The sequence below is a fragment of the Serinus canaria genome, chromosome 12 (genome assembly GCF_022539315.1).
Source record: "Serinus canaria isolate serCan28SL12 chromosome 12, serCan2020, whole genome shotgun sequence".
NCBI lineage: Eukaryota > Metazoa > Chordata > Aves > Passeriformes > Fringillidae > Serinus > Serinus canaria.
In genome coordinates, this window is record NC_066326.1 from 19,097,372 (window position 1) to 19,121,137 (window position 23,766).

The 23,766-nt window shown below is 48.7% G+C and overlaps 1 protein-coding gene across 1 annotated transcript; it reads right to left on the bottom strand.

Moving 5' to 3' along the window:
• Positions 1-9,096: 9,096 nt before the first annotated feature.
• ACAD9 (acyl-CoA dehydrogenase family member 9) lies at positions 9,097-23,365 on the bottom strand. Its single transcript, XM_050979521.1, has 18 exons — positions 23,186-23,365; positions 21,542-21,635; positions 20,095-20,196; positions 19,785-19,891; positions 18,946-19,046; positions 18,218-18,296; positions 17,144-17,318; positions 16,520-16,593; positions 15,218-15,293; positions 14,460-14,530; positions 14,170-14,289; positions 13,404-13,532; positions 12,584-12,663; positions 11,938-12,064; positions 11,166-11,243; positions 10,603-10,731; positions 9,799-9,871; positions 9,097-9,340 (listed from the first exon to the last, which is right to left on the bottom strand). Exons 1-18 carry the CDS (start codon positions 23,348-23,350, stop codon positions 9,240-9,242), a joined length of 1,881 nt encoding a protein of 626 aa, XP_050835478.1. The 5' UTR covers positions 23,351-23,365; the 3' UTR covers positions 9,097-9,239.
• Positions 23,366-23,766: the final 401 nt, after the last annotated feature.

Consider the following 23,766-nt stretch of genomic DNA (forward strand, 5'->3'; position numbering starts at 1 on the left):
CAGTCTATCACCACCCTTTAGATAATCAATTCTCAATTCTTCGAGAAGAGAGGAGTCTCTCTTGCACCACAGACTTCCCCAGGAAACAGTCGAAACTTCTCGTGTTTCTGTGTCACATTTGGCACCGCCCGGAGAACATTTGCCATTGTGATCTCTTCTTTCCATGTCCAGTGCTCTCACCACTGCACATGGACCAGAGCTGCTTCTAGGGTTTTTCATTTTAAGGATGCTTTGTCCAGTTCTAAAAAAGAGCACAGTCTCTCTCTTTTTGGGACACTTGTCCCCTCCAAATTTCACTCCTTGGGGCTGAGGGGTCTCTTGAACAGAGATCATCTTCTTCTTCTTCTTCTTCTTCGAAGACGGACGGCACTACCACCACCATCCCTACCCGTCGTCTCTGTTCAGACACTTTCCTATCACTGCACTCTCCTGGCTCTGAGCCATTGCCTCCCCCTAGAATGCAGTCTCTGTGTCACAGGAACTCAAGGGTTCTTTCATGGCTATCTAAGAAAAGTCCAGCCAAAGGCCACTCCATCATCTGCCCCCACTTCGGATTCTTCTCAACTTCTCTCAATCTCATCAACTTCAGGAAGAATCAGCATTTGCAAGGTTTCCATCATCCCAAGAAGGGTTAAAAGTCCCGGGCTCTGCCGGTTTGGTTCATGAACTCCCAGGGCTGGCTGCCCTGCTGGGCACCACCCCCCTTCTCCTTCACGCCAACCGTGCTATCACAGGCACAAGCTGCTCACTCTCCCTCTCTCTGGGAGGGGGGGAAAGGGGATGGCTGCCCAACGCCCTCGCAGTGCTTCTCCACCCTTCGGCCCAGGACTGGCCTACCTCCCTCCGGCCGCATGGCTCCCATCCACCTCCCACCCAGCTCGGAGACGGGCAGGGGACGGTCCACTCTCTTCTAAACCGGAACCCAAAAGGAAATTCTCCTGGGAGTTCACAGCTTTTAACCCCCTGTGTTCTCAGAGGTGTATCCTTGCCCTCAGTGGACAAACTAAGTGCCAATATTAAAATCTGAACACTGATTGGCGTGACCACACCATCACAAAAAAACTTCATTTCCTTTCAAACCACAACACTAGGGCATGGTGTAGAAAAGTTCTGTGTGTGCCTTTCCTGACCAAATAAACAGTGTCCATGTGGCAAGAGATCACTCATGTGCCCTTTCCCTAAACATAAGCTCAGGGTCGAAGGAATCTGGAAACCTTGCCCAGCTCCCTTCTGGAGCCCTGAGGGATCCCACATGATGGTTTTCAGTGGGAGGAAGGAGCATTTAGCTGTCCATCTTCTTCGTATGTGCAATGCCAGTGTGTCCTTCCGTGTGCTCTGTGCAGCCGCAGAGAAGAGCAGAGAGGGAAGGGGCCGGGCCCAGGGCGGTGCCCCAGGGCTGAGCCTTTCACAGCTCCTGTTCCAGCCCCAGGGAGCCTGAACTGCTCCTGCTGCCACTGCCAAGGCCTGGCCCTGCCTAGGGCTGGGTTTAGAGCTGCTGGCAACTCCAGGGAGCCCTTCCTTCCCCAACTGCCCCACAAGGGGCTCCTTCCATCCCAGTGTGGGGGCACTGCAGGCATGTGGTCCCCCTGCTCCTGCTCCTGAGTGGAAGGCAGAGCCGAGGGAGTGCCTTGGAGGGCTCCAATCACCCAGATGCCTTCATTGCCACTCGGGCCTGAAGGAGAAATGGAACAACTTTCCATTAAGGTACTCCTAGATGGAAGAACACCGAAACAAAGAGACAAGAAATCACTGGAGGCAGCCAAAGTTCTGGACAAGAAGCTGAGTGCTATGGAGGGGCACCATGGTGGGTGCATTACCCTCAGCCTTGTCATGGGGCTCAGTAGCCAGTGGCTTTGCACTTGTGGACACGCCGTGCTCAGCACAGCGGGATGGGATCCATGGCAGCCTCACTGCCCCGCTGCTGCTTCCATGCCCTGCAGGGCTGTTTCCTGTCTGTCTTTGAAAGCAGCCCCTGAGATCATAATGCACAAAGCAATTTGTTTTATAGGGCTGTCATTGCAGAAAACCTTCCGATTTTGTCATGCAAAACAGAAACAACTTCCATTGGGTACAGCTGGAAGGCTTGTAAATGTGTTCCAGAAACTCATGATAGGACCGAGTATCATTAAAACAATTTAATGTCATGAAGTGCAAGATGTAAGTTATCCAATAAAATATTCAGAGTAATTAAATACCATGGAGCGGGAAAGGGCTCTGCATTGGAATGACAGGAAACAGACACAGAGGCTTGATGGACAAGTTTCCCAGCCAAACCAGACCAGAAGCACCGGGAGCACAAAGGGACACACCCAGGAGGCCCAGCAGCTCCTTGCTGAGGGCCCATTTCATGCAAGAGCTGACACTCAAAATACTAAATAAAATAAAAATAAAAGGGTGGGTGAGGCAGCAGTGAGATGGCCTCACAGATACAACTCTGCACTCTGCTGTTGTCCCCAACATTATCCATGTTCCTGTACTTGTTTTCCTGGAGAATTTGCAGTCAACAGAGCTTCAGTCCCTTTGATCAAATCAGTCTTCAGTGCAGCTCGGGGCTGGGTCAGTCATTTAGACTCGAGCACTGACTGGGGTCCAGGCCACAAAAGAACATTACCTGCAGTCCACCCATGCAGCTTTTCATATTAATGAGCAAAAAGCCTTTATTTTTGCAAACTGAGGGACGCTGGGGGGATCTTTGCACTATCAGGCCGAGGTACAAGGCTCTGGATCCTCGGAAGGAACAGAGCCAGCCCCTTGAGTGGGAGAAGGCGCGGCCTCAGTTGTGGCCCCGAGTGCCTCCTGTGGCCTGGGGCACGGCCCTGGCTGTAAATGTGTTGGGCTGCAGCACAGGGCCAGGGCGGAGCTCAGCAGCCTCAGCAGAGCCCAAGGCCACGGCCCTTCCCTGCCGGGGCCCGAGGCTGGCCCGGCCCGGCCCGGCCTGAGCAGCCCGGAGTGGCCGCAGGGGATGGGCTCCGCCCGCCCGCCGTGCCCACAGGCCGGGCCCGAGGCTTTGCAAGAGGCTTTCTCCCAGCTCTGCAAAACCTCGGCCAAGGGACCCTTTGCTGTGCTGAGAAGCGTAAAAAACCCCCTCAAATGTAACCCCGCTGCATTCCTCATGAGGGATCTCTGCACACCTTAGGAGAGCCCATCCATACAGCTTTGTGCTTCATAAGGGGCCCCTGCACCCTTCAGTAGAAACCCAGAAATTTCTGCGTGCCTCATGAGGTCCAGGCCCAGATGGTCCCAGGGAAAGAAATGTGGAAATGTGCCCTTGGCCCAGGGACGCTCAGCATGGGCTCCCCCAGCCCTCGGGGCCCCACCGCTGCTCACAGCAGCCCCTGCCTGGCTCCTGCATGCCCACACCGTGGGCATTCATGGCTGCCCCTGGGCATGGAGCTCAGCCAGGGCTGGTGCCTGCTGGGCTTTGCTGCTGCTACTACACGGACACAACTGTGACAACTCCATTTCTTTATTGATACATCGAATGGGGGCCAAGCCCTGCCAAGGCAGAGAGGGCCCACCCACCTTCAGTCCTGGCCAGGGAAGAGGACCAGGGGGCTCAGGGGCAGAGGGTCTCGTTTTGGCGGGGTGGGTTTTGGGAAGGGCTCGTGACAGTGCTGCAGCAACAGCATGGCAGATAGGGGGAGAAGTGGACAGCTGGGATCATGGGTGAAGTTCTCTCTGCCCAAGTTGTTAGGCTCCTCTTCAGAAGATGTACAGGAGCACCTGAGGAGAGAGGAGGTGGCTGAGGCCCCAGCTGCCAGTGGCACACAGGGACCCTCCTGCACAGCAGGGCCCAGAGCTGGCAAGGCTCCCCAGCACGGCTGGAGCTGCTGGCACAGCCTGGCCCAGCTGCACAGCTGCCCCTCACGGCCCCGGCGAGCAGGGGACGGCTCTGGGCAGGGTCCCTGGCTAGGAGCGGGCCCCAGAGCGCCTCTGCCTTTCCAGGGCAAGCTCGTCCCTGCTCTTTCTCCTGCCCACCTTGCTTTGCCTCTGCCCTGTGCCCCTGGGGCTGATCTTGGCCAGGCAGCCTCAGTGGGAGCCAGCACTGGCTGCAGCCCCAGCGGGCCCCCAGGACAAGGCCCAGCAATGAAGAGGCCACAGAAAGCACTGGGCAGCAGCAGAACCCTCAGCAGAGTTCCATGGACAACCATGGACTGGCCAAACTCCATGGCTGGGAACGCTGACTGGGAACGCTCCCTGACTGGGAACGCTCCCTGACTCTGTGGTGCAGCCTTTAAAGAAGCTGCAGGGGAGAGATCAGCAACAACTTACCGTTTCTTTTCTCTTCCAGTACCGGAACCCAACATAGCACAGCCCAATGGAAACTGGCACAGTGAACAGTGTCATTACCGTGCCTATCATGCAGGACGTGCGCACATCCTGGGGGCAGAATATTCTCGGCGTTTTACGTGGATTCTGGGCGTTTATGTCTGCCTTGCCAAGCACTCCTGTGGGAGCAAGAGGAGTGTGAGCCTCAGCTGTGCTGCACTGCTGAGCTGGCAGCACAGTGGATCCGGGCAGGACGTTCTCCCTTTCCCCCAGAGCTGGGGCCTGCAGGCACCTTGCCGCCCCTTGGCACAGGACTGCTGAGGACCCAAACCCCTGAGCCTGGATGCCATAATTCCTCTCTGCTGTTCCCTTCTGCTCCAGGCAATATTTGTCAAAGACGTGGAAAAGGACAAGGAAATTGCCTAGGGTTTTGGGGATGCTCCAGGGCCCACCCTCCTGCAAACAGCTGCCTCTCTGCATGGAGCCAGAGACCAGGAAATTGCAGGGGATCTCAGGCCTCTGGTGCAGTTTGGACTCCCTGTGAGCTGATGCCAGATTCCTTCCTGCAGAGGCTGGGGAGAAGCTGCAGCCAGGCCAGGCTGGGAAACAACCCTGCAGGGCATGGAAGCTGCCCTGGGGCAGCGAGGCTGCCATGGATCCCTTCCCACAGTGCCGGGCACGGCATGTCCAGCTGTGCAGCCAAAGCCCCTGGCTGCTGAGCCCCAGGGGAAGGCTGAGGGAAATGCACCCACCACGCTGGCTGTCCACATTACTCCGTTTTTGTTCCAGATGGTTGGATTCCTCCAGGGACTTACTAGCTCCTATAGGTTTGTTCACCCACAGAAGCTTCTGCCATCTCTGCTCATCTGCACAGGCACCACTGAGCCACAGGAGCGGTGAGGGGATCGCGCAGGGCCAGGGCACACATGTGCATGGTTCTGTCCTGGCACCTGCAGCGATGCCCCCGTGCCCGAGCTTTGGGCTCTGAGCTGGCAGCTCTCCCAGGAGGAAAGGCCTTGACCTACCCTGCCCATCTCCCAGAGGCTCAGTAATGGCTATGGCTTGGGAATCCAGAACATCGTTGTCAACAGGATAATCTTCATGATTAGGATCATCTTTATCATCAGGTTCAGCTGCAAAGAAAGGCAGGACAGAAAAGCTCCTGTGTCACTGCTGAAGATTGTCCTTCAGGCCCAAGTGGCAGTGAAGGCACCTGGGTGATTGGTGCCCTCCAAGGCACTCCCTCCGCTCTGCCTTCCACTCAGGAGCAGGGGCAGGGGGACCACGTGCCTGCAGTGGCCCCACACTGGGATGGAAGGAGCCCCTTGCGGGGCAGTTGGGGCAGAAGGGGCTCCATAGAGCTGCCAGGAGCTCTAAACCCAGCCCTAGGCAGGGCCAGGCCTTGGCAGTGGCAGCAGGAGCAGCTCAGGCTCCCTGGGGCTGGCACAGGAGCTGTGAAGGGCTCAGCCCCAGGGCACCGCCCTGAGCCTGGCCCCTTCCCTCTCTGCTCCTCTCCACGGCTGCACAGAGCACATGGAAGGACACACTGGCATTGTACACGGGAGGAAGATGGACAGCTAAATGTTCCTTCCTCCCACTGAAAGACATCCTGTGGAATTCCTCAGAGCTCCAGAAGGGAGCAGTGCAAGGTTTCTGGATTCTTTAAACACTGAGCTTATGTGAATGGAAAGGGCTCATGAGTGAGCTCTTGCCTCATGGTCACTGATTATTTTGTCAGGAAAGGCACACAGAGAACTTGCCTATACCATGCTCTAGAATCTTCAAACTTTCATTCACCATGTTTTCCATATAAACCATGTTATGATCCCAGTCTTGAAAGGAAGCACTGATTAGAACATTTCCATGGTGTGCTGGGATCCCCCTCTCCCTTAGGGAACTGGGCACTGCAAGGGAGTCGGGTTAAGGCTGTGGGAACCCGATGTCAATGGACAAGGCCAAAGCTGCATAGGGGACTGGGGAGCTCTGGCCTGGCTCCTTGTCACTCTCCACCCTCTTTGCAGGCCCTGTGACACATCCCTTGAGGGGTGGCTGGAGCAGACTAGGGCCCGTGTGGCTTTTTCCCATGACACAGAGGAACCCCTCCATAAAGGCCTGGGGGAAACCATCCCCAGCGCTTCCCAGGGAGCAGGGAGTGCTGTCCCGGGAAAGGGGAGCCAGGCTGCCGGCTCACCTGCTGCCCGTGCTTGCAGCGGAGCAGCCTGGGCAGCCCTGGCAGGCAGGGCCACGGCCAGGAGGAGCAGCAGGATGAGGCACAGAGCAAGGGCGATGGTTAATGAAATAAATTCCAATATATGTCCGGAAGGGGCTTTGTCCGGGCTTGTCTAGCCTCTGCTGCTTGTCTGAAAGCGGCACTGCGGTGGTTTCACCTCAGAGACACCTCTGGCTGGAAGGTAGCTGCAGCTGGCACTGGCGACAACTTCAGGCATGCAAAAGCCCCTGTTTACCTCTGTGCAGATGCTTTAAGGCGAGGTGAAGGAAGGAGAAGATTTTGCCAGAGTTTCGATCCAGAGTTTATTCAGATGGCAGGCTTCTGAATCCCATAACAACTACTAACAGCATCCTGAACTGCATGGTTGTTGGCACTTTTAAGCCACGGGAGAAGGCGAGGGAAGGAGTAGGGGGCCCAAAAACCAGGGGCTGGGTGTGCAGGTCTCAGGTGCAAGGGACACCTGAGTGGGCCAATGGACCCCCAGAGATGTAGGGCATCTTTTGAACTCTGCCAATCACTTGATGCCCCTCTGGAATGCCAGGATTGACAGGACCCAAGAGGGGTCAGGGCAGAGAGAGGGGGAAGTGATTGACACCTGGTAAAGGACAGGACACCTGAGACAAACTATGACATCACACTGCTACACATGGTGCCTTCCCCTCTGCCAGTCCTGCAGCTCTTGCTGCCACCACTGTCCTGACACCACTGTCCCAATGTCAACAATCATTTTTCAGGACTGACAAGCGGGACATAGAGATGCTGTAAAACTACAGAGCTCTGTAACCTCAGCCTGCTGTGATGCCTGAGCCTGCCGTGACCTCTCATTCCTACTGTGACCTCATGGCTGGAATTTTCCTTCCTGGCAGTTGTGTCCAAGGGCTGGACCTATCCCCCCAATTCAAGCCCACTGCTCTGTGTTCTGGTCACTGGCACAGGAGATCTCATCCAAGGATTTCTGACCTCCGCAGTCACTTTCAGCCACAGCCCATGATGTTGAGGAGTCAGTCATCTCTGGCTGGAGACAAGTGCCATATTCCCTCCTGTCAGCAGCTTCCCAGCTGGAATTTTGGTACCTTGTGGGGGCCATGGCTAAAACAGCTCTTTCTGTTCATCGGAAAGGTGAAGCCTTTACTTCAGCATTTGCTCTTCATGTGCAATTTAAGGCTCTGCTTCTTCTTCTGGTCCTCAAAGGACACAGTCAGTCAATAAAACAGGGAGGAAAACCACCCAACCTCTTCAGTGCTTTGGTATGCCAAAGGAAACCTTGAGGAGCACAGGGTGGGTCTGTGCAGGCTGAGCAAGCCAGAGGCCTCCCATGATGGAGTGGCTGCCTCAGGGATGTGGTGCCAGAGTTCTTCAGCAGGGCCTGTCCCACCACTGTCACCAGGAGGGGGCCGCCCCCAAACAGCCACACAATTCAGGGTGCAGCTGTAGGGCACAACTGCTCTATGGCACAGGTGGAATGCATCGAGGGCAGGGACAAGGAACAAGGAGAGGTCTTCTGTATCATTCCCAAAGGTGTTTATGCCCAGGAAGGTCAGGGACTGAAAGACACAAATCCAGGCTGGAGAAGGGTTTTTCAACAGGGGAGCTTCAAGGGGAGGGTACAGAACTTTAACCAATTGGGAGAAACCTGGGGAAAAGCATAAGGCAGGGAATACAATGCTTAAACAAATTGGGAATTACAGGGGAGGGGAACAGTTTAAACAACCCAGTGGGACCTTGAGGGATACAATAATGACAGGAAAGTTCTGGAGAAAGGGGCAGGAGGGACTGACATGGTTCCTCCTAGGAGGAGGAACAGGGAACATTCAGGAACAAAGGTCAAGTCTTTGGGAAGATGGAAAACCAGGGCAAAGCCAACAACAACTGAGGTGCAAAGGAACAGTCCATTAAGGATAAAATATACTATAGGAATACAAATGACAAGGGGGTGGGGGATAATAGAACCGACCATTGAAACTGAATTTCAATTGAAAACACAAGAGAAACACTCCACAACACCCCAGTGCACAAGGACGAGCTAGAGATGCCACCACTCTGGACTTCTGTAATGCCCTGGACACATTAGCCCTGCCCAGCATCCTTGTCCCTCCCTTGGGGAGCTGTGGATCTGATGGAGGCACAGTTTGGAGAATGAGGAATTGCATGGCTGGTCACATCCAGGGGGTTGTGGTCAGTGGCTCAGAGGCCCAGTGGATGTCAGTGACCAGTGGTGTCTCTCAGGGTGACAGCAAAACCTCCCTGGACACTGGGAACTCAGTGTCCTGATGGTGCTGCTGGACAAGAGAGATGGAGGTGCCTCCCAAACAGAACTGTTCTGATTGCCCAAGTCTTTTAGACTTGCTCAGTGAGTGAGCAGCTGATTGAAGTGCAAAGATACTGAGGAACGACACAATCCCTTCCATTGGAAGAAACATCTCCCCATCCAAACTTCCCCTGTCTTTATCCAGCTCCAAGAGGAACAGACATATCTATATTTATCTACCTATCTATCTATCTATATCTATCTATCTGTCTATCTATCTATCTATCAAAATAACTTCAGCTTCAAATAAAATCTCTTTTATTTAAAATAAAATCCTTTTGCTATGAAGTAGTGGTTAGAAAGAAGTTTTATTTTAAAGAGATACTATTTGTAAATACATAAAATAACAGATGGTTTTAAGGTGGCAGGTATGGAAACTGCAGCAAATTCCTCCCTGACTGACATTCTTGAGTGCCTGCTGTCAGGGAGGGATCAGAAGGTCCTGTCCAGAGGGTGAGAGCAGATGTATGCCCTCTTCTCCAGGATCTGCTTTGCAGCTTTTTTAATGGAATCATCCAGGTTTTCATCGGCATCTGTGGAGAAACAGAGAAAAGTCAACTGAGGGACCATAAAGAGCTGTTGTAAATTTCTTTCAAGAGTGGTTTTGAATACAATTGCAAGAGTGAGTGCCAGGAAGAAACTGAACATTCTCTTCTGAAAAAGACTGATTATTACAGACTGAGCTTCAGAGAGCCAATGCCCAACTGGTCAGTACTTCCCAAAGAGTCCAAATCCCTCATTTCTAACAATTACTTGCCAGGAGTATATAGCTAAAATATAGATTTTATATTGCTCAATAAAGAACCCTAGCAGTTTTCTCTAGCTGTGAAGTGAACAGACTCTTCTCAACAGCTTCCAGCTCTGCTGCTTGTTTGAATTAAAAGCAGAGCAAAACTCTTCTGTTGGTTACATCAAACCTACCTTTCTTTCAATTTCACAGTCTTTCTCACAGAAAGACAGAAGAGTGGAAGAGTTATTTTATAGTACTTACATTTTTCTAATTGAGCCAAGGCATAATTATTCTTGAAATACGCTTCTGTGCAGAAGATATTTGTAAGAAGCACCTGGAAAAGGAGTAAAACTGAGTTAAAAAATAGTGAATGAATTTCATCAAGAAAACCATATTGTAAAAACACAGTAATTTAAACTTCTCAAAGCCCTTTGATAATGGAGCCCTGATGCCCAGTCATGTGCAGTGCAGCCTCAGCTGTCCCTTTGAGGCCAGAACTGCCAAGGCTCAGGGCTGGGATGAGCCTTCACCCAAAACCAGCTCCCAGACTGATTGGCAATCGATCCAGAACAGGGCTCACACAAAGAGCAAAGTCTCACAGCCAAAGCCAAACCTTCATCAGGCTGGATTTGTTTTAACACTGAACTGGAGCAAACTTGCTTGTCCTGCAACACCACAGTTCCCATGAAACTTTACATGAGCTACTAAATGAGCACTGTCCTGTCCTGAACTCTGCTGCCCAAACACTGCTGTGCTTATGTGTTACTATTAATCATTATATGGAAAGAGCTTGGGAAGAACTGCATGTTTTTAAGAGATTTTAGAGAACATGCAGAGTTGTGGTCAGGTTCTAAATGTCTGTGTGTGGGTCAAAGAAGTATTTTAAATATGTTGAGTGTGCAGCTCAACAAGCAGAGCCCCTGAGAGGCTCCTGCACTATGGCAGGTTTAGCCACGTTCTGCTGCACTTTTATGGGAGAGTTTGGTCTAATTCCCCAGAGATGCAGCCTGCCTGCTCCCAGGAGCACAGCCTGAGTGGGAATGGCTGGTCCTGAGGGACACTCACCTCGTGGTCGTGGTTCCTGAGCCCGATGCTGATGGAGCGGCTGGCCCGGGAGATGGCTGCAGTCATTGCATACAAATTAATCACCACATCTGCCACTCTCTTCAGCACCAGCTGCTCCTCCACTATTGTCTGGGAGAGGGAAAATCATTATCAGCTTGTGGTTTGTCAGTTCAAAACTTTAACCAGATATTACTGTCCCTACTTTGTGTTTAGGTCCAGCTTTATTTTGCATACACTGGTTCTAGCCTAGGTCAGAAATTATTGTAGTTAGTTTTGAGTTTACTAAGCTGCATGTTTCAACAGTCTGCTTGTAAAATTGTAATATTGATGGGTGCCTTAAACCACTTTGCTAAATGACTGCAGCAGCAGGATTTGTGCTTACACGAGGAGAAGAAAACAACCAATTCACTGAGGGTGCTGGTGCTTTGGCTTTGGTTCTAACGTAACTTTTCCATTACAATGAGGTACAGAATATCAGTGTGTTTTCTCACACCCAGTGAGAAGGTGTCATGAGAAGGAAGTGCCACACTCAGTCCCTTGCAGGTTCCAGACAAAACAGTTACCTTGCCAAACCTACTTAGCAGGCCCCTGACTGTAGTTCCAAAATAATAAACATTTTCTTCAAGTTTCTTGGCATTCTCCTATAAAACAAAACACAAAATAGAACAATTTGAGTAGTCTTATAATAGAAAAGCAACATACCCCCACCCCCTTTAAAGAGGACACTGGATTTTCTCTCTTTTAACACCTTGCTGTTGAAAGCCAGACAGGCACTATTCTTTCTCTCAAACATCCATTAAAATTTTCTGGCGTTTACTCTTGGTAACTTTCAGTATAGGCTTACGCTGACAAAAGTAACTAATGGAACACCCCATGAAAAATATACCTTATCTTTTTGCTATTAATAGAACATTCATTTTTGGTCATAAAAACCTTTTCCTAAGTGATTAAGCAAGTACATTTATGTGTAATCCACAGAAATTCTTACCTGAAACTCTGTTCAAAATAAACAGGAAAACTCCTGTTTTGTAACTAGCCTTACAACAAAGGGCAGTTATTACAGACACTTTAATATGATGAAGGCTCAATTTATACAAATTATCCAAATGGATCTAAACCTGGATTTGGTATAAACACAGGCTTAGAGCAGTCTTTATCCTCTCTTGATACCTGGACAATAATTGTAAATTCTTACCCTGTCATGGTGCCAACATTTGCTTACCCTGGAAAATCTCACTGCCCCTAAGCACACATTTCAGTTTGCAAAAACAGGAGATGAAATTGTGGCAAGCAGCAAAGGGAGCAAACATCAGAGCTCAGCAAAGAGGCCCTTACCTGGAGGCTGGGATGCACCACCCCATGGTCACCTACAAGCCCCAGATCCACCTTCCTGCCCAGGGTGTCCTGTAACCTGGTCAGGAACTCCCCCAGCGCCACTCCCATGTTTCCTTTCTTGATTGCTCTGAAATGTTGGGGAAAGAATGGCTGTTAAAAAAAATCCAGGAGGTTCAGACACAACCAATTGGAATTCTAAATGCTTTAGCAAAATGCCTGCAGCTTGTCCATGAATTACCAAGTCCTGATCCATTACTGCGTTACTGTGAAGTCTGTGAAGGAGCCTTAAGGGTCATCAGCTGCTCTCAAAGACACCCACAAGGAATTTCAGAGACCAGTAACTCAATATGCACAATGCAGCTGTTGTGCCAATACAACTTCATTCAGATACAAAATATTCATTACTAGTCTTGAAAGAAATAATTACAGCTTGTGTAACAGTTCAAGATAAAATGCATTAAATGCTACAACTCCTAAATCTATGAACCATCCCATTAAAAAGACAAAGAGCTCCTGTAACACTGAACTTTTACAGATAATAAATAGAAAATACTGCAGGTTTTCCCTGCAGTTTCTTCTCTTATAGATAAAATTATCTGATTCTGTTTAGTTTATTTAAAACTATTAACAGTAAATAAAAACATACTTAATTTTGTCAGTTAAGATCTTCCCTGCATGCTGAATCCCTGTCAGTGCAATGTATAATCTCAGGATTTCATTGGTTCCCTGGAAAAAGTAAAAGAGAAAGTGAGACAGGTGAGTAACCAGAGTTTACAACAGTGAGTGTTTTCCAAACAGGTCTGTTGTGCCCCTGTGCCCTTCCCACTGCTCCAATCCCCACACGTAAATTGCTGCCTTTTGCTTTATCTCAGTTTTAATTCTGATTTCATGGGGCATTGGAGAAATCAAGCCCCTCATCATTAAACACACAAATATACCACAATGAAAAAGAAACCAGACTAAATGTATTTTAATTAAAAACGTTCTGCACTGTTCCAGTAAAGGAACATTTGAATAGTTGTAGAACTCCTCAAAATGAGCTGAGTTAAAATCAAGTCTGGCAGTGACTCTGATGTGCACTCGGTGGGTCACTGACAATCCAGCTTGGAAATAGAACAAGCTTCAGAACCAACCTTTCTTTTAATTTAAATGCCCATCAATAAGTTAATTAAATGTCTGAGATCTTTTATGAGTTTCCCTGCTTCACTTGTGAGAAGCACAGAAGAGGAAAGGTCACTGCTGTAACTCACACTGTGGTCAGTCCCTAAAAGCCATCATAGCATATTTTATTACAGGGAACTACTATTGATATTCCAAAGAACACAAGGTTAGTCCTGCAGTCTTACTGGTACAGACTTTGCAGCTGGAGGAACAAAGTCCTGGTCAATCAAACCTTCAGGTTTCTGCTCACCTTTACAGGAGGTGTGAACTGCAGTTTGCAGTAAAAAGGGGATCCTGGTACTTGCCTCAAAAATGAGCAGGATCCTGGTGTCCCTGAGGAAGCGCTCATAGGGATAATCCTTCATGTAGCCAAGGCCTCCAAGGATCTGCAGAGCCTCACTCACACACGCCCAGGCACCTTCAGAGCTGAACACCTGCCATGGAACAGGGTTTGATCAGCAGTGAGAAGATAATAAATCAGCAATAAACACAAGATGCCGTGCTCTGGGGTTCTAGCCACAGGACACTGCTGAAGTGTTTTCTGTGTGTTACACCAGTCCTGGAGCTGTGTCTCTACAGCTCAGGGGGTTGTCAAATTCAGTGATGCAATGCACAAGGCACTCTCTAAAAGGGCACATTCTAGGGACAGGGGCAGCCCCACATGGGCAGAGCAGCTGCAGCTGCTTGGCTCGAACCCAGAGCAGGAGTTTTCTGCAGTGACCATGAGGGACACCCTGGCAGCCACAGCCTGGATCTTCCACAGGGTTTGTTGTGCCACCAGCTCCCAGGGAAAGCTGGCACAGCAGCAGCTTGGCCAGGCTGGCAGCTGGAGTGTAACTGAATGTCCCTGTACTCATGTGAGGCCTCCTCAGACCCCAGCTCAGGGGCTGTGACATTCCCAACTTGTTCCCTGCAGGTTTTATTTTGCACAGGTCTGAGCTTGTGGGATACAGGCAGAGCAGTATCTGTCATTTCACCTGGCTGCAATGCCTCTCTCATCTGTCTAAATGCAGCCCTGAGCTCTCAGCCCTCTGCAGCCTGAACACTAAGCCCTTTCCCAGCCCTGGTTACCTTGACCATGGCAGCCTCCACGGAGCAGTCAGGGAAGCCTGGCCTGTCCATCATCCCTGCAGTCAGGTAAGCCATGCTCTCCATCACGTAGGCTTTCACAGCCATCAAACAAAACTTCTCCTGCCACACAGCAACAGGAGGAATCATACAGAAGTTCCGATGCAAAAGTCCACAAACAACCCTCAAACTTTAAAAAAACTGCAGTTTTTAAAAGTTTTACATAATCAAATTAATCAATCAATAAAAAGTACCACTTAGCACAGAGATTTAGGTGTTTCATTTTTTGTTACCTGAATTAATCCAAACTGGCTGAGTTTCTTATTGAATTGTTTCCTGGTGCAAGCATACTCTGATGTCAGCTCTTTAAAGAAAGAAAAACAAATCCATCTCAGAAGGGCTGTGACGGACCATTCCAGCTGCTGGTGTCCTTCCCTGGATGGTGAGGCTCCAGTCCATGCCCAGGAGTCCCCTGGCTGTTCCACAAGCAGCACTTTGTCAAAATTACCCTCACACTGATGGTGTTGATCAAGTCTGGGACCAGCCTGTCACAGGCTTTTGAACCAGAGGTGTAAACTTGTACTCTTAGAGAAGTAACCAGTTTTGCTGCTAATTGATTAGAGACTTCTGTTACTGTTTTGGCTAATTACTGGCAGAAAGCTGTTTTAGTCCTAATTACTGTGTGCAGCTTTGAGCCAGTTATTCAGGTGGGAGGTTCTAGGGGAGATTACACTTCTGAAAGCAATAGTACTGAGGTTTTTTTTCTTGGGAAGAACATTTTACCTCAAGGAAGCCAAACAGAGGCAATAACCTCCCACTCTATGAACTGAACCTATACTCTACAAAAGGAAAAATACCTTTATTTCAAAACCTCTACAAGCAGGCTTTTAGTAACTATTTTTCAAAACCGTATTTTAGTGTTTTAAAGATTTCAAAGCGTGTTATGACAAGGTCAAGACTCCTGTCCCCACTCTGAATGTCCTGCATGATTTGCCTCAGGCAGAGCAGTTTCTGCTGGCACCCAGCCATGCAGAGCACCCACTTCACCCACCTATCAACTTCTTAATCATTCCAGCAGAACCACTGCCCATGCTAAATCTTCCACTGTTGAGGATATTCATGGCAACCTGTGAAGAAACAGATGGGGTTTAGGCCACATTCTCCTCAGGCCATGCTGGTCACTGCTTCCTGCTTCAGTGTTCCCTGGATTTCATTCCTCACTGGGACACACTGCCAGTCCTGGGAAGTGCCCTCACATCAGCCACCACAGCTCTCAGCATCCCAAGGAGACTGCCTTCAAAACTGGGCTTTTCCTGCCGCCCACTGCATCCAATTTTACATCTGAAGCAGATGACCCAGTGACTTGGAAATAATCTCTATTCTAATTACACGAAGGTAAAATGTAGATAAAAATGCATTTATCTGCAGCGGGCAAACAACATTCCAGCTGGACAGCACTGTTCCAGTTTATCAGATGAAGAAGAAAACCACAATATTTCTCCCTGCAGCTGACCTGTGATGGCTGCTCTCTTGCCTCAGATGCCTTTCAGCAACACACCACAGAAGGGACAAGAATGGAGGTGTAAAAATGAAATACAGACCAATAATGTACAAAAATAGATTCTGGAGTCTGGTGTCTGTAGGGTTGTTTCTCAACACAGGTGACTCAGGTCAAAGCCTGTTAGGAAAGAAGTCACTGTCCTACATTTTAACTTGTCAGGAAGACACCGTAACAATCTTCTTTTCATCTCTACTACATTAAGGAAAATTATTTCATTTAGCACTTAGGCTTGGACTTGCTTGCTACAGCAGGAGTAGGAAATGGAGAAGGAGTAAGAGCAGTTTTGCAAACCCCCAGGTGACACTCTCAGAGAAAGGTTACACAGCAAGGCCACCTGTGGCTTTCTCTCCCTGGGTCCTGTCAGCATTTCCTTTTGCAACAGTGCAGCCCTGGAGAAGCAGCTGACATCCAGGGCACCTTGGAGCTGGGCATGTCTCCAGCACTCCCTGTGACACTCACTGCCCAGTCTCCCTTACCACATGCTGCTGTGGAACCAGCAGAGGACATGTCCCCCATTCCAGGGAGAAGGGCAGCTGAAGTCACTCCCTTTTCTGAGGGGACACCACAAAAAAACAACCAAAAGCCCAATAAGAAGAGAAAAACCACAGAAATCTGAGGTGATGGCACACTGTGCACTGTCCAGTGACACCAATTTACAGATCAGTGGGGGAATCTGTCCTGTACCCTGCAGTGTGGCAGTGCTCACACCACCCACAAGGAAACTTCAGCACAGGGGGAAACAGCCTCCTTCAGGCTTCTACAAATCACCAGTAGTTATTCTCCACTGCTTACCTTAAATCCCCCTCCAACTTCTCCAATTACATTCTCTATAGGCACTTTGGTGTTTTCAAAATGTACTTCACAGGCTGAAACACAGAATTAACACTTGATCAAACATGACAGAAATATTTAAAAGATATTCAGGAACAAGTCACTATTTGTAGCAAAAAATCAAGTCTTCCTAATGCACTGTTTATGACAGAATTATGCAGGCTTTGCCAAAGAACCTCATCAATTACGGATTTAAAATATTGAAAATGTTATGAATATACACTGTGTAAACAGTTTGGTCTTTAGTTCTAAGGAACTGACTGAACAGTCACCAAGATGGTGAAAAGATGTAATCATTACAAAGCTTAGAAGAGGTGAAGAAAGTGGAAAATAGATAAATCTATCAGCCACTGAATCTCCTGAGTCACTTCCTTCACCACACAGTGAATGAACTCCACAAAATGGATTTCTTATTTCAGACCCTGTGTCAGGAAGGACTCCTAGGAAAAGCCAGCTAAAGAAACATGAAACTGATACTGTAACATGGAATAGGTATTGATTTGCCTCTCAATTCAGATGATCCAACCAAAATAAAACCTTAAACTATTAAAACAATTTCTGCTAAAAATTGTAGGTGGTTCTTACTGTTGGAGCCCCGAATGCCCAGTTTATCCTCGGGCTTGCCGTGGGTGACGCCCCCGAAGTCCCGCTCCACGATGAAAGCAGTGATTTTATCCTTCACCTGCCCATCCTTGTCCACAACCTCTGTCCTGGCAAACACTGTGAAAATACTGGCCAGGCCACCATTGGAGATCCAGACCTGTTTTGAGAGAGGGAAGATGTGAAAGAAATGTAACTGTGCTGATTTTGTGAGCACAGCTCTCCAGGGTTCTGTAATAGGCTGAGCAAAGAACAGAGTGCTGAAAAAATTGCTGCTCCTTCCCTTCAGTTCTAATGAGGGTCTGCTCCCTCCATGAGCACATTTCTGAGGAGAGCTGACCACATGTGCTAAGCTCAGAGCAACTTTAAAACCACAATGTACTATCAATATGCATTAAATTAAAATCCACAGTGCATTTCCATAAAAGCTGGCACATCCTGCTGCTGATGGCACGTGAGAGATACAGGGGCAATGCAGACTGGACAAACCCTGTGCCCAAAACTTAACTCTGATGAGAAATTCTCTGATCAGCCTCTCCCCCAGGGTGGGTCTCTTCACACCACAAATGGATCAACACTGCATCCAATGTATCCAATACTGCTGAAACTCTCAGATTTCTTCAAGACTGGCTGTTGTCACTGTTTCTTTTAACAGGTTCCAAGCAGCCCTATTTCTAATTGAATATCAAGTTTTCTTTTAAAATCTAGCCTGAAGAATGAAGAGATGCCAAATACAGGTTTAAGTTTCCTTTTACCTAAGCTGTCATGGAGGGGGCTGATTTGCTAACTAACCAACCCTCCCTGAAGCTGAACACACAAGTGGGCCATACAGAAGGAACCTGGCGTAGTTTTCTATTTTTCTTATCAGGAGTTTAATGCAGTAATTCTCTAACAATAATTTTCTGTTCCTTTTGTGCCTAAACCAACAAGGGTTATCTTTTTGACAGGGTCCTTCTCCTCTAGCTTGGAAACCTCACAATTCCAGACTGGTGCAAAGACAAGGACACTTCCTAGACTTGTAACAAACCCCTTTCCTGTTCCCAGTCTGTGAGTGGGTACCTTGGAGCCATTTAACAGGAAGTGTTTCCCATCTTCACTCAGGGTTGCTCTTGTCTGGATGGATGCAGCATCACTCCCACTAGAAAACAAACAAGTTATTAATGTTTAAAGAAGTAAACATGCTTTAAAATACCAAAACTGCACATTTCCCCTCTTCCCGTTCTGTGCAAAGGAGGCAGTCTTAAACAGCAGTATATAAATTTTAGCTTTTAACTAACAAGGAAGCTCACTAGATTGAACAGCTCTAAAAGTTACCTGAGGGGACATTTCTTCTCATTACCTTGTTATCTGGGTTATGACCTGACCAGAATGTGCAGAATGCCACAACAGCAACATTTTGGAGCTACTCTTTGAGCTATGCGAACACACAGTGAGCCTCTCATTAAAGTGACACCAAAAATTCTTCCTTTTGGTTTTCAAAACAGGCTTCTATATTTTGAATAAGAACTGAAAGCACCCTAGAACAGTCACAGCACATTATTTCTGACATAGCACAAAGCATCCTTTCAATTCATGGAAGAAATTAGGTAAATTAATTCCTGTGATGGGAACAACAAGAGTCATGGACACTGCCAAAAGAAGCACGCTGGGGAAAGAGTAATTGGAGTGTTTCTTTAAAAACTAAAACTGAACCACAGATTTATATACTGAAGCCATGGGCCCCAAATAATGAAGACTCAAGGTATGAAGCAATGCAGCTAAGGCAGTGGAGCTGGGGGCAGCAGCACCTGCCAGGCTCGGTGAGGCAGAAGGCAGCAATGTGCTCCCCCGAGGCCAGGCGGGGCAGGTACTTGGCCTTCTGCTCCTCGGTGCCAGCTATGAGGATCCCCTGCAAAAACAAGCACAGGAAACTTTGCAGCATCACCCTGTGGGAAAAGAGAGAGAGCTGAGAAGCTCCAGCATGTTCAGAAAGCTTCATTTGCAAGTATTATGGGACAGCAAGAGACAGTTTAATAAACAACAGACTGTATTATTTGTCAGTTGTTAAACTATCTTTTCATTAGCATCCTCTGCTCAATTCCACGATTAATTTTCTCTTGCTACAACAAACTGAGTGTGATTTCAAGCTTCTTTCTGCCATCCATCCACCACTAAAAGGTAAACACCCATGGCTGTATTCAAGTTCAAAATTAACACACTTGTTCTCAGATGAATTATCTCCTTTAGCCCCCCCCCAACACGCAGTCCCAGACAGCCAAAGTTGCTCTCTTCTGAATTCTGTCCTTCCTCACCACCTGAGCCCCACTGATACTCTATTTCAATTCTATTTATTCTAGCTATTTTAAACAAGTTTGGTCAATTAAAAAAAAAAACACAAAAACATCAACTTGGACTCATTTAAAGTAGTTTTCCTAAGAATAATTATCCTAATAGTAACTTTCTTGTCTGCTTCCTATCCAGCCTTTCTGTCTTACACTGAACCAGTGGCAGAGGCTGCTGGGGACACCAACAACCTGATTTATGCTTCCCCAGTAATTCTGATTTCTCCCTCCAAGCCCCACATTTTTCACTTCACCTTTTCCATGCAATCTGTGCAGAAGCCCTGGCCCCAGAGCAGCAGCATTACCTTCAGCCCAATGGCCTGATGAGCTGCCAGAGTCACTGCAATGGAGCCATCCAGGGAGGTGACTTCTCCCAGACGTGCATACAGGGTGTTTGACAGGCCCAGCCCACCTGGAACAGGCACCAGGTTTTATTGTAGTACATTTTTGTACCCCCCCCTCCCCCCCATCAAAAAAAAAAAAAAAAAAAAAAAAAAAAAGAAGAATTTCAAGCACAGAAATACAGGAATGTAGCAGCTTTAACTGGAGAGCTACAAAGGTGTCACAAAATGCACCCCTAAATGTTCTGGGTGTTCTTCTGTGACATTTACTCACCATATTCCTCTGGAATCTGCATGCCAAAGAGACCCAGGTCCCTCAGTCCTTGTAAGGTTTCAGGTGGGATTTTTGCATCTTGATCAATTTTCTTCGAGTCCACTACAAACACAGGATTTTTCTCATTTAACACTGTGTTTCTCAGTGCCCAGGGCAGCTGGGAGGCTGCAGGATCCCCCCAGCAGGGCCAAGGTCACTCATGAGACTTCTCATCCCCAGTTCCACAAGAATTTCTTCTTTCTAGTTTCAGCCTGATTCTCCTGTTTGTCCTCACAACATATTCAGGAAAAAGACTTTGAAGTGGGAAAAATCCAGTATTTATTTCATTTTCTCAAGCATTTCTATTGGTTCTGCATGCCAGCAGATTCCCAGACTGTAATAAGCAAAGCATTTCCAGGATTTTCTATCTGAACCAAGTCTAGGTTATGAATACAAGGGAAAAAAAAAACCAAACATAAATGAGGTAATTAGAAAACCTTGTTCTTAGGAGTTTTTAAGATTCTTGGGGGATTAAGAGAGCTGTTCTGTACCAGGGCAGTGAAAACAAACAGGAATCCTATTTTCTCCAGACTCCATAATTTGACCCTTTTATTCCTCCCCTAAACATCAGGCTGTTTACTCCATAAATCATGTTCCTCCACAGAGCAAAGAATTAAAAAATGTAATTTGAATAATTTCTTATTTACTGTGAGTGAGCAACACTACAATTTTACCCTTAAAATCACCTGGATCTCACAAATTGTGATGTGTGACAATCACTGGCTTCTCCAAACTCCTAGAGTGTTTGGAAAACCTCTGTCAATGGGAAGTCTGAGTCAGTGCTGTTTAACTGCCCCAGAAATTGCTGTCTGTGCAAACCAATGTTCTGCATTGCTCTGGAATTGGCTTATCCGTGGCAGCACTAATGGAAGGAACACCCTGCAATGCTCTCTGGAATGCAGATGGATAATAAGGCCTTTCCCAAATAGAATTATTACTCTAATGCTGAAAAAACAGAACTGCTTTTGATTTTTTTGTAACTCCTCAATGAGCCAGCATTCTAGAGTATCTCAGCTGCATTCTGCCACAGTCAGTTTTAGCACAGTAGGACAGTTAAAAAGTTTTAGGAACTAGAACTAGGAAAAAAAAAATCACAATATATGAAGTGGTTAGAAACACAATTCAGCTGAGCTAAAACAAATTTCACATCCTATCTTTATCCCAGAATTTTTTATACATCCTTGCTTTTTTCCCTGTTTTGGAGATTTAGTTCTTCTGATCAGCACCAAAACATTTCCCAAAAAAAGCCATAAATGGACATGCTACAGAATCAGCATCACTATGTGAGCAGCAATAAATGCATGAACTAAATTAAATGTTTTAAGTGTAATAATCTTATTCAACTGCTAGAGCTAAATCATTTTGTAATCACTAAATCACTTGCATGCATAAAACCACAATAATATACCTTCTTCATTGAAGAACTTTTCCACAGGTCCCACAAACTGGTTGATTTCTGCCAGTTCTTCATTGCTAATTTCTGGGTAAGGAAAAACTTCTTCCTAAAATAGGAGATTTATTAATTTTTAATACATGAACCATGCAGTTGAAATAAAAATCATGGGAGATATGCCTTGCAAAGACTCTAAAACACTGTGCAAATAAGGAATTGTAGAAAATGTTCCAAAACAGAAACAGAGCTCCCCAGGACCCAACTTTATTACACACCAAAACCAGACCAGAGGGTGTTACGGGAACAGCAGAAACATGAGGGAGAAATCGGGAGATCTTTTAAGAACTACGAAGACCCAAAAATCCTTCATCACCCATGAGCTTTAGCTCTATTTAGGGATTGATAAAAAATGAGGTTAATGTTTACAAAGCTCAGTGAACACTGTCCCTTGCAAACACCTGGCACGTTTCACCTGTTAATGCCTCGAGGACAAAGGTGAGCGAATCCCACCGCTCCTTATCATCCCCAGGGTGTTCTGGCCATGAACTGGGAGCAGCATGGCCCGGCAGGTTTGAATTGGTAAAAAATCCAAGCAAGGAACACAAGGAGTGGGAGGTTACATGAGAAGCACACTTCTCATGATTTTTACTGCCTTTCCCCTTTAAAACAGAAGAATTTATCTCTGTCCACACAAATCTGTTCATGATACTCTGAGCAATAATATCAGTGTCAAAAATTCAGGACCTGGGAAATGCTGGAGGTTTTCAGCAAGCTGTTGTATAGAAATTTGAGAAAAAAAACACCCCAGACATATCTGAAGAGGGGTTTAACACAACGGAGCCTGAGTGCTGCCTGTTGTAACACCTTACCTGACAAGCTCCATTGAAGGAGACTTTACTGTTCAACTCATTTTAGTGGATTTGAGTTATTCCTTCTTTTCCTTTACTTCACCCTGGAATCTCTGATAAATGCACACTTTAAGCCTTGCAGTAACAAACTCTGCTTAATACAGCGTTCTATCTCAGACTTTTAACTTCTTTGTCCAGTGGCATCTCAAGGCACCACAAGAACTTCAATCCTTCCTATCAAAACTGTAGGCAGAGATTTACATGCAGCCTCGATCCTTGAAGTACAAGCAGAGGATGAAGCGATCCAAGCTCAGCGTTGTGCCCAGAGAAAGGCGTGTGCGCCGGGAACCTGCGGGGCTGGCAGGCACAGGGGGCTGCGGCGGAGCGCAGCTCTCGGCGAGATGGTTGTTTGGGTCACTCTGAGCTCCATCGCGTGCTTTGTGTGCAAAGGGTCCCTTCAGTTAACCCGGCTGCAGCTGAGGGGCGCCGGGACACACACAGAGCCTCTCATCCCTCCGTGCCAGGGCAGGGAGCTCTGCAGGGCACCGGGCCGGGCTGGACCTGCGGGCTGCGGGACAGCCAGGCCGGGGCCGGCGCTGCCGTGGGCTCACACCAACGCCCGCAGCCCCGGGCTGGTATGAGCAGCTGGAAAAGGCCCTGGCGGTGCTGCGGACGAGCCCAGGCGGGCGATGCCCCGGTGTGTGCCAGCCCCGCCGCGCCCTCCCCCCGTCCGCCGGTGAAAGGGCAGCGACCCCCGGGCACGGCCAGCCCCGGCCCGCCCCCATCGCCACCCGCATGCCCTCGGACCCACCTTGCGCAGGGTACCGAGGAACAGCTCCTTGGCGAAGGCACGGCGGGGCGCGGCCGTGTGCAGCCCGCGGGCTGTGGGGCCGGCCCGGGGCCGGGACTGGGACTGGGGCCGGGGCCGGGGCCGGGCGGCGCGCAGGGCCCGCAGCAGCAGCAGCACCGCGCTCATGGCCGCTCTCGGCGCTCCGTGACGGCACCACCGAGCGCCCGGCCCGCCCCGGGGCGGGGCACGGCCCCACGGCCCCACGGCCTCACGGGGCGGTGCTTCGCTCGGGGACGGGGACTCCCCATAAGGGCTTGTCTCATCGGCCCCGGGGCGGGCACGGCCCCACGGCCCCACGGCCCCACGGGGCGGCGCCGGGCTCGCAGGGCCCGCGGCAGTAACGCCGCTCACGGCTTCTCCCGCCCGGCCCCGGGTCCGGTTCGGGCCGCTGTGCCCTCCCCTCCCCGGCCCGGCAGCTCCTGCCTGAGCCGCACGGTGCCACCGGGAAACAGCTCTTGGTGCATCCAGGGTGCCTTTGAATTGCCTTCCTGAAGCGAAAGCAGCGGCGCAGGCCAGGCGGGGAGCAGAGCCACAGGCAGGGA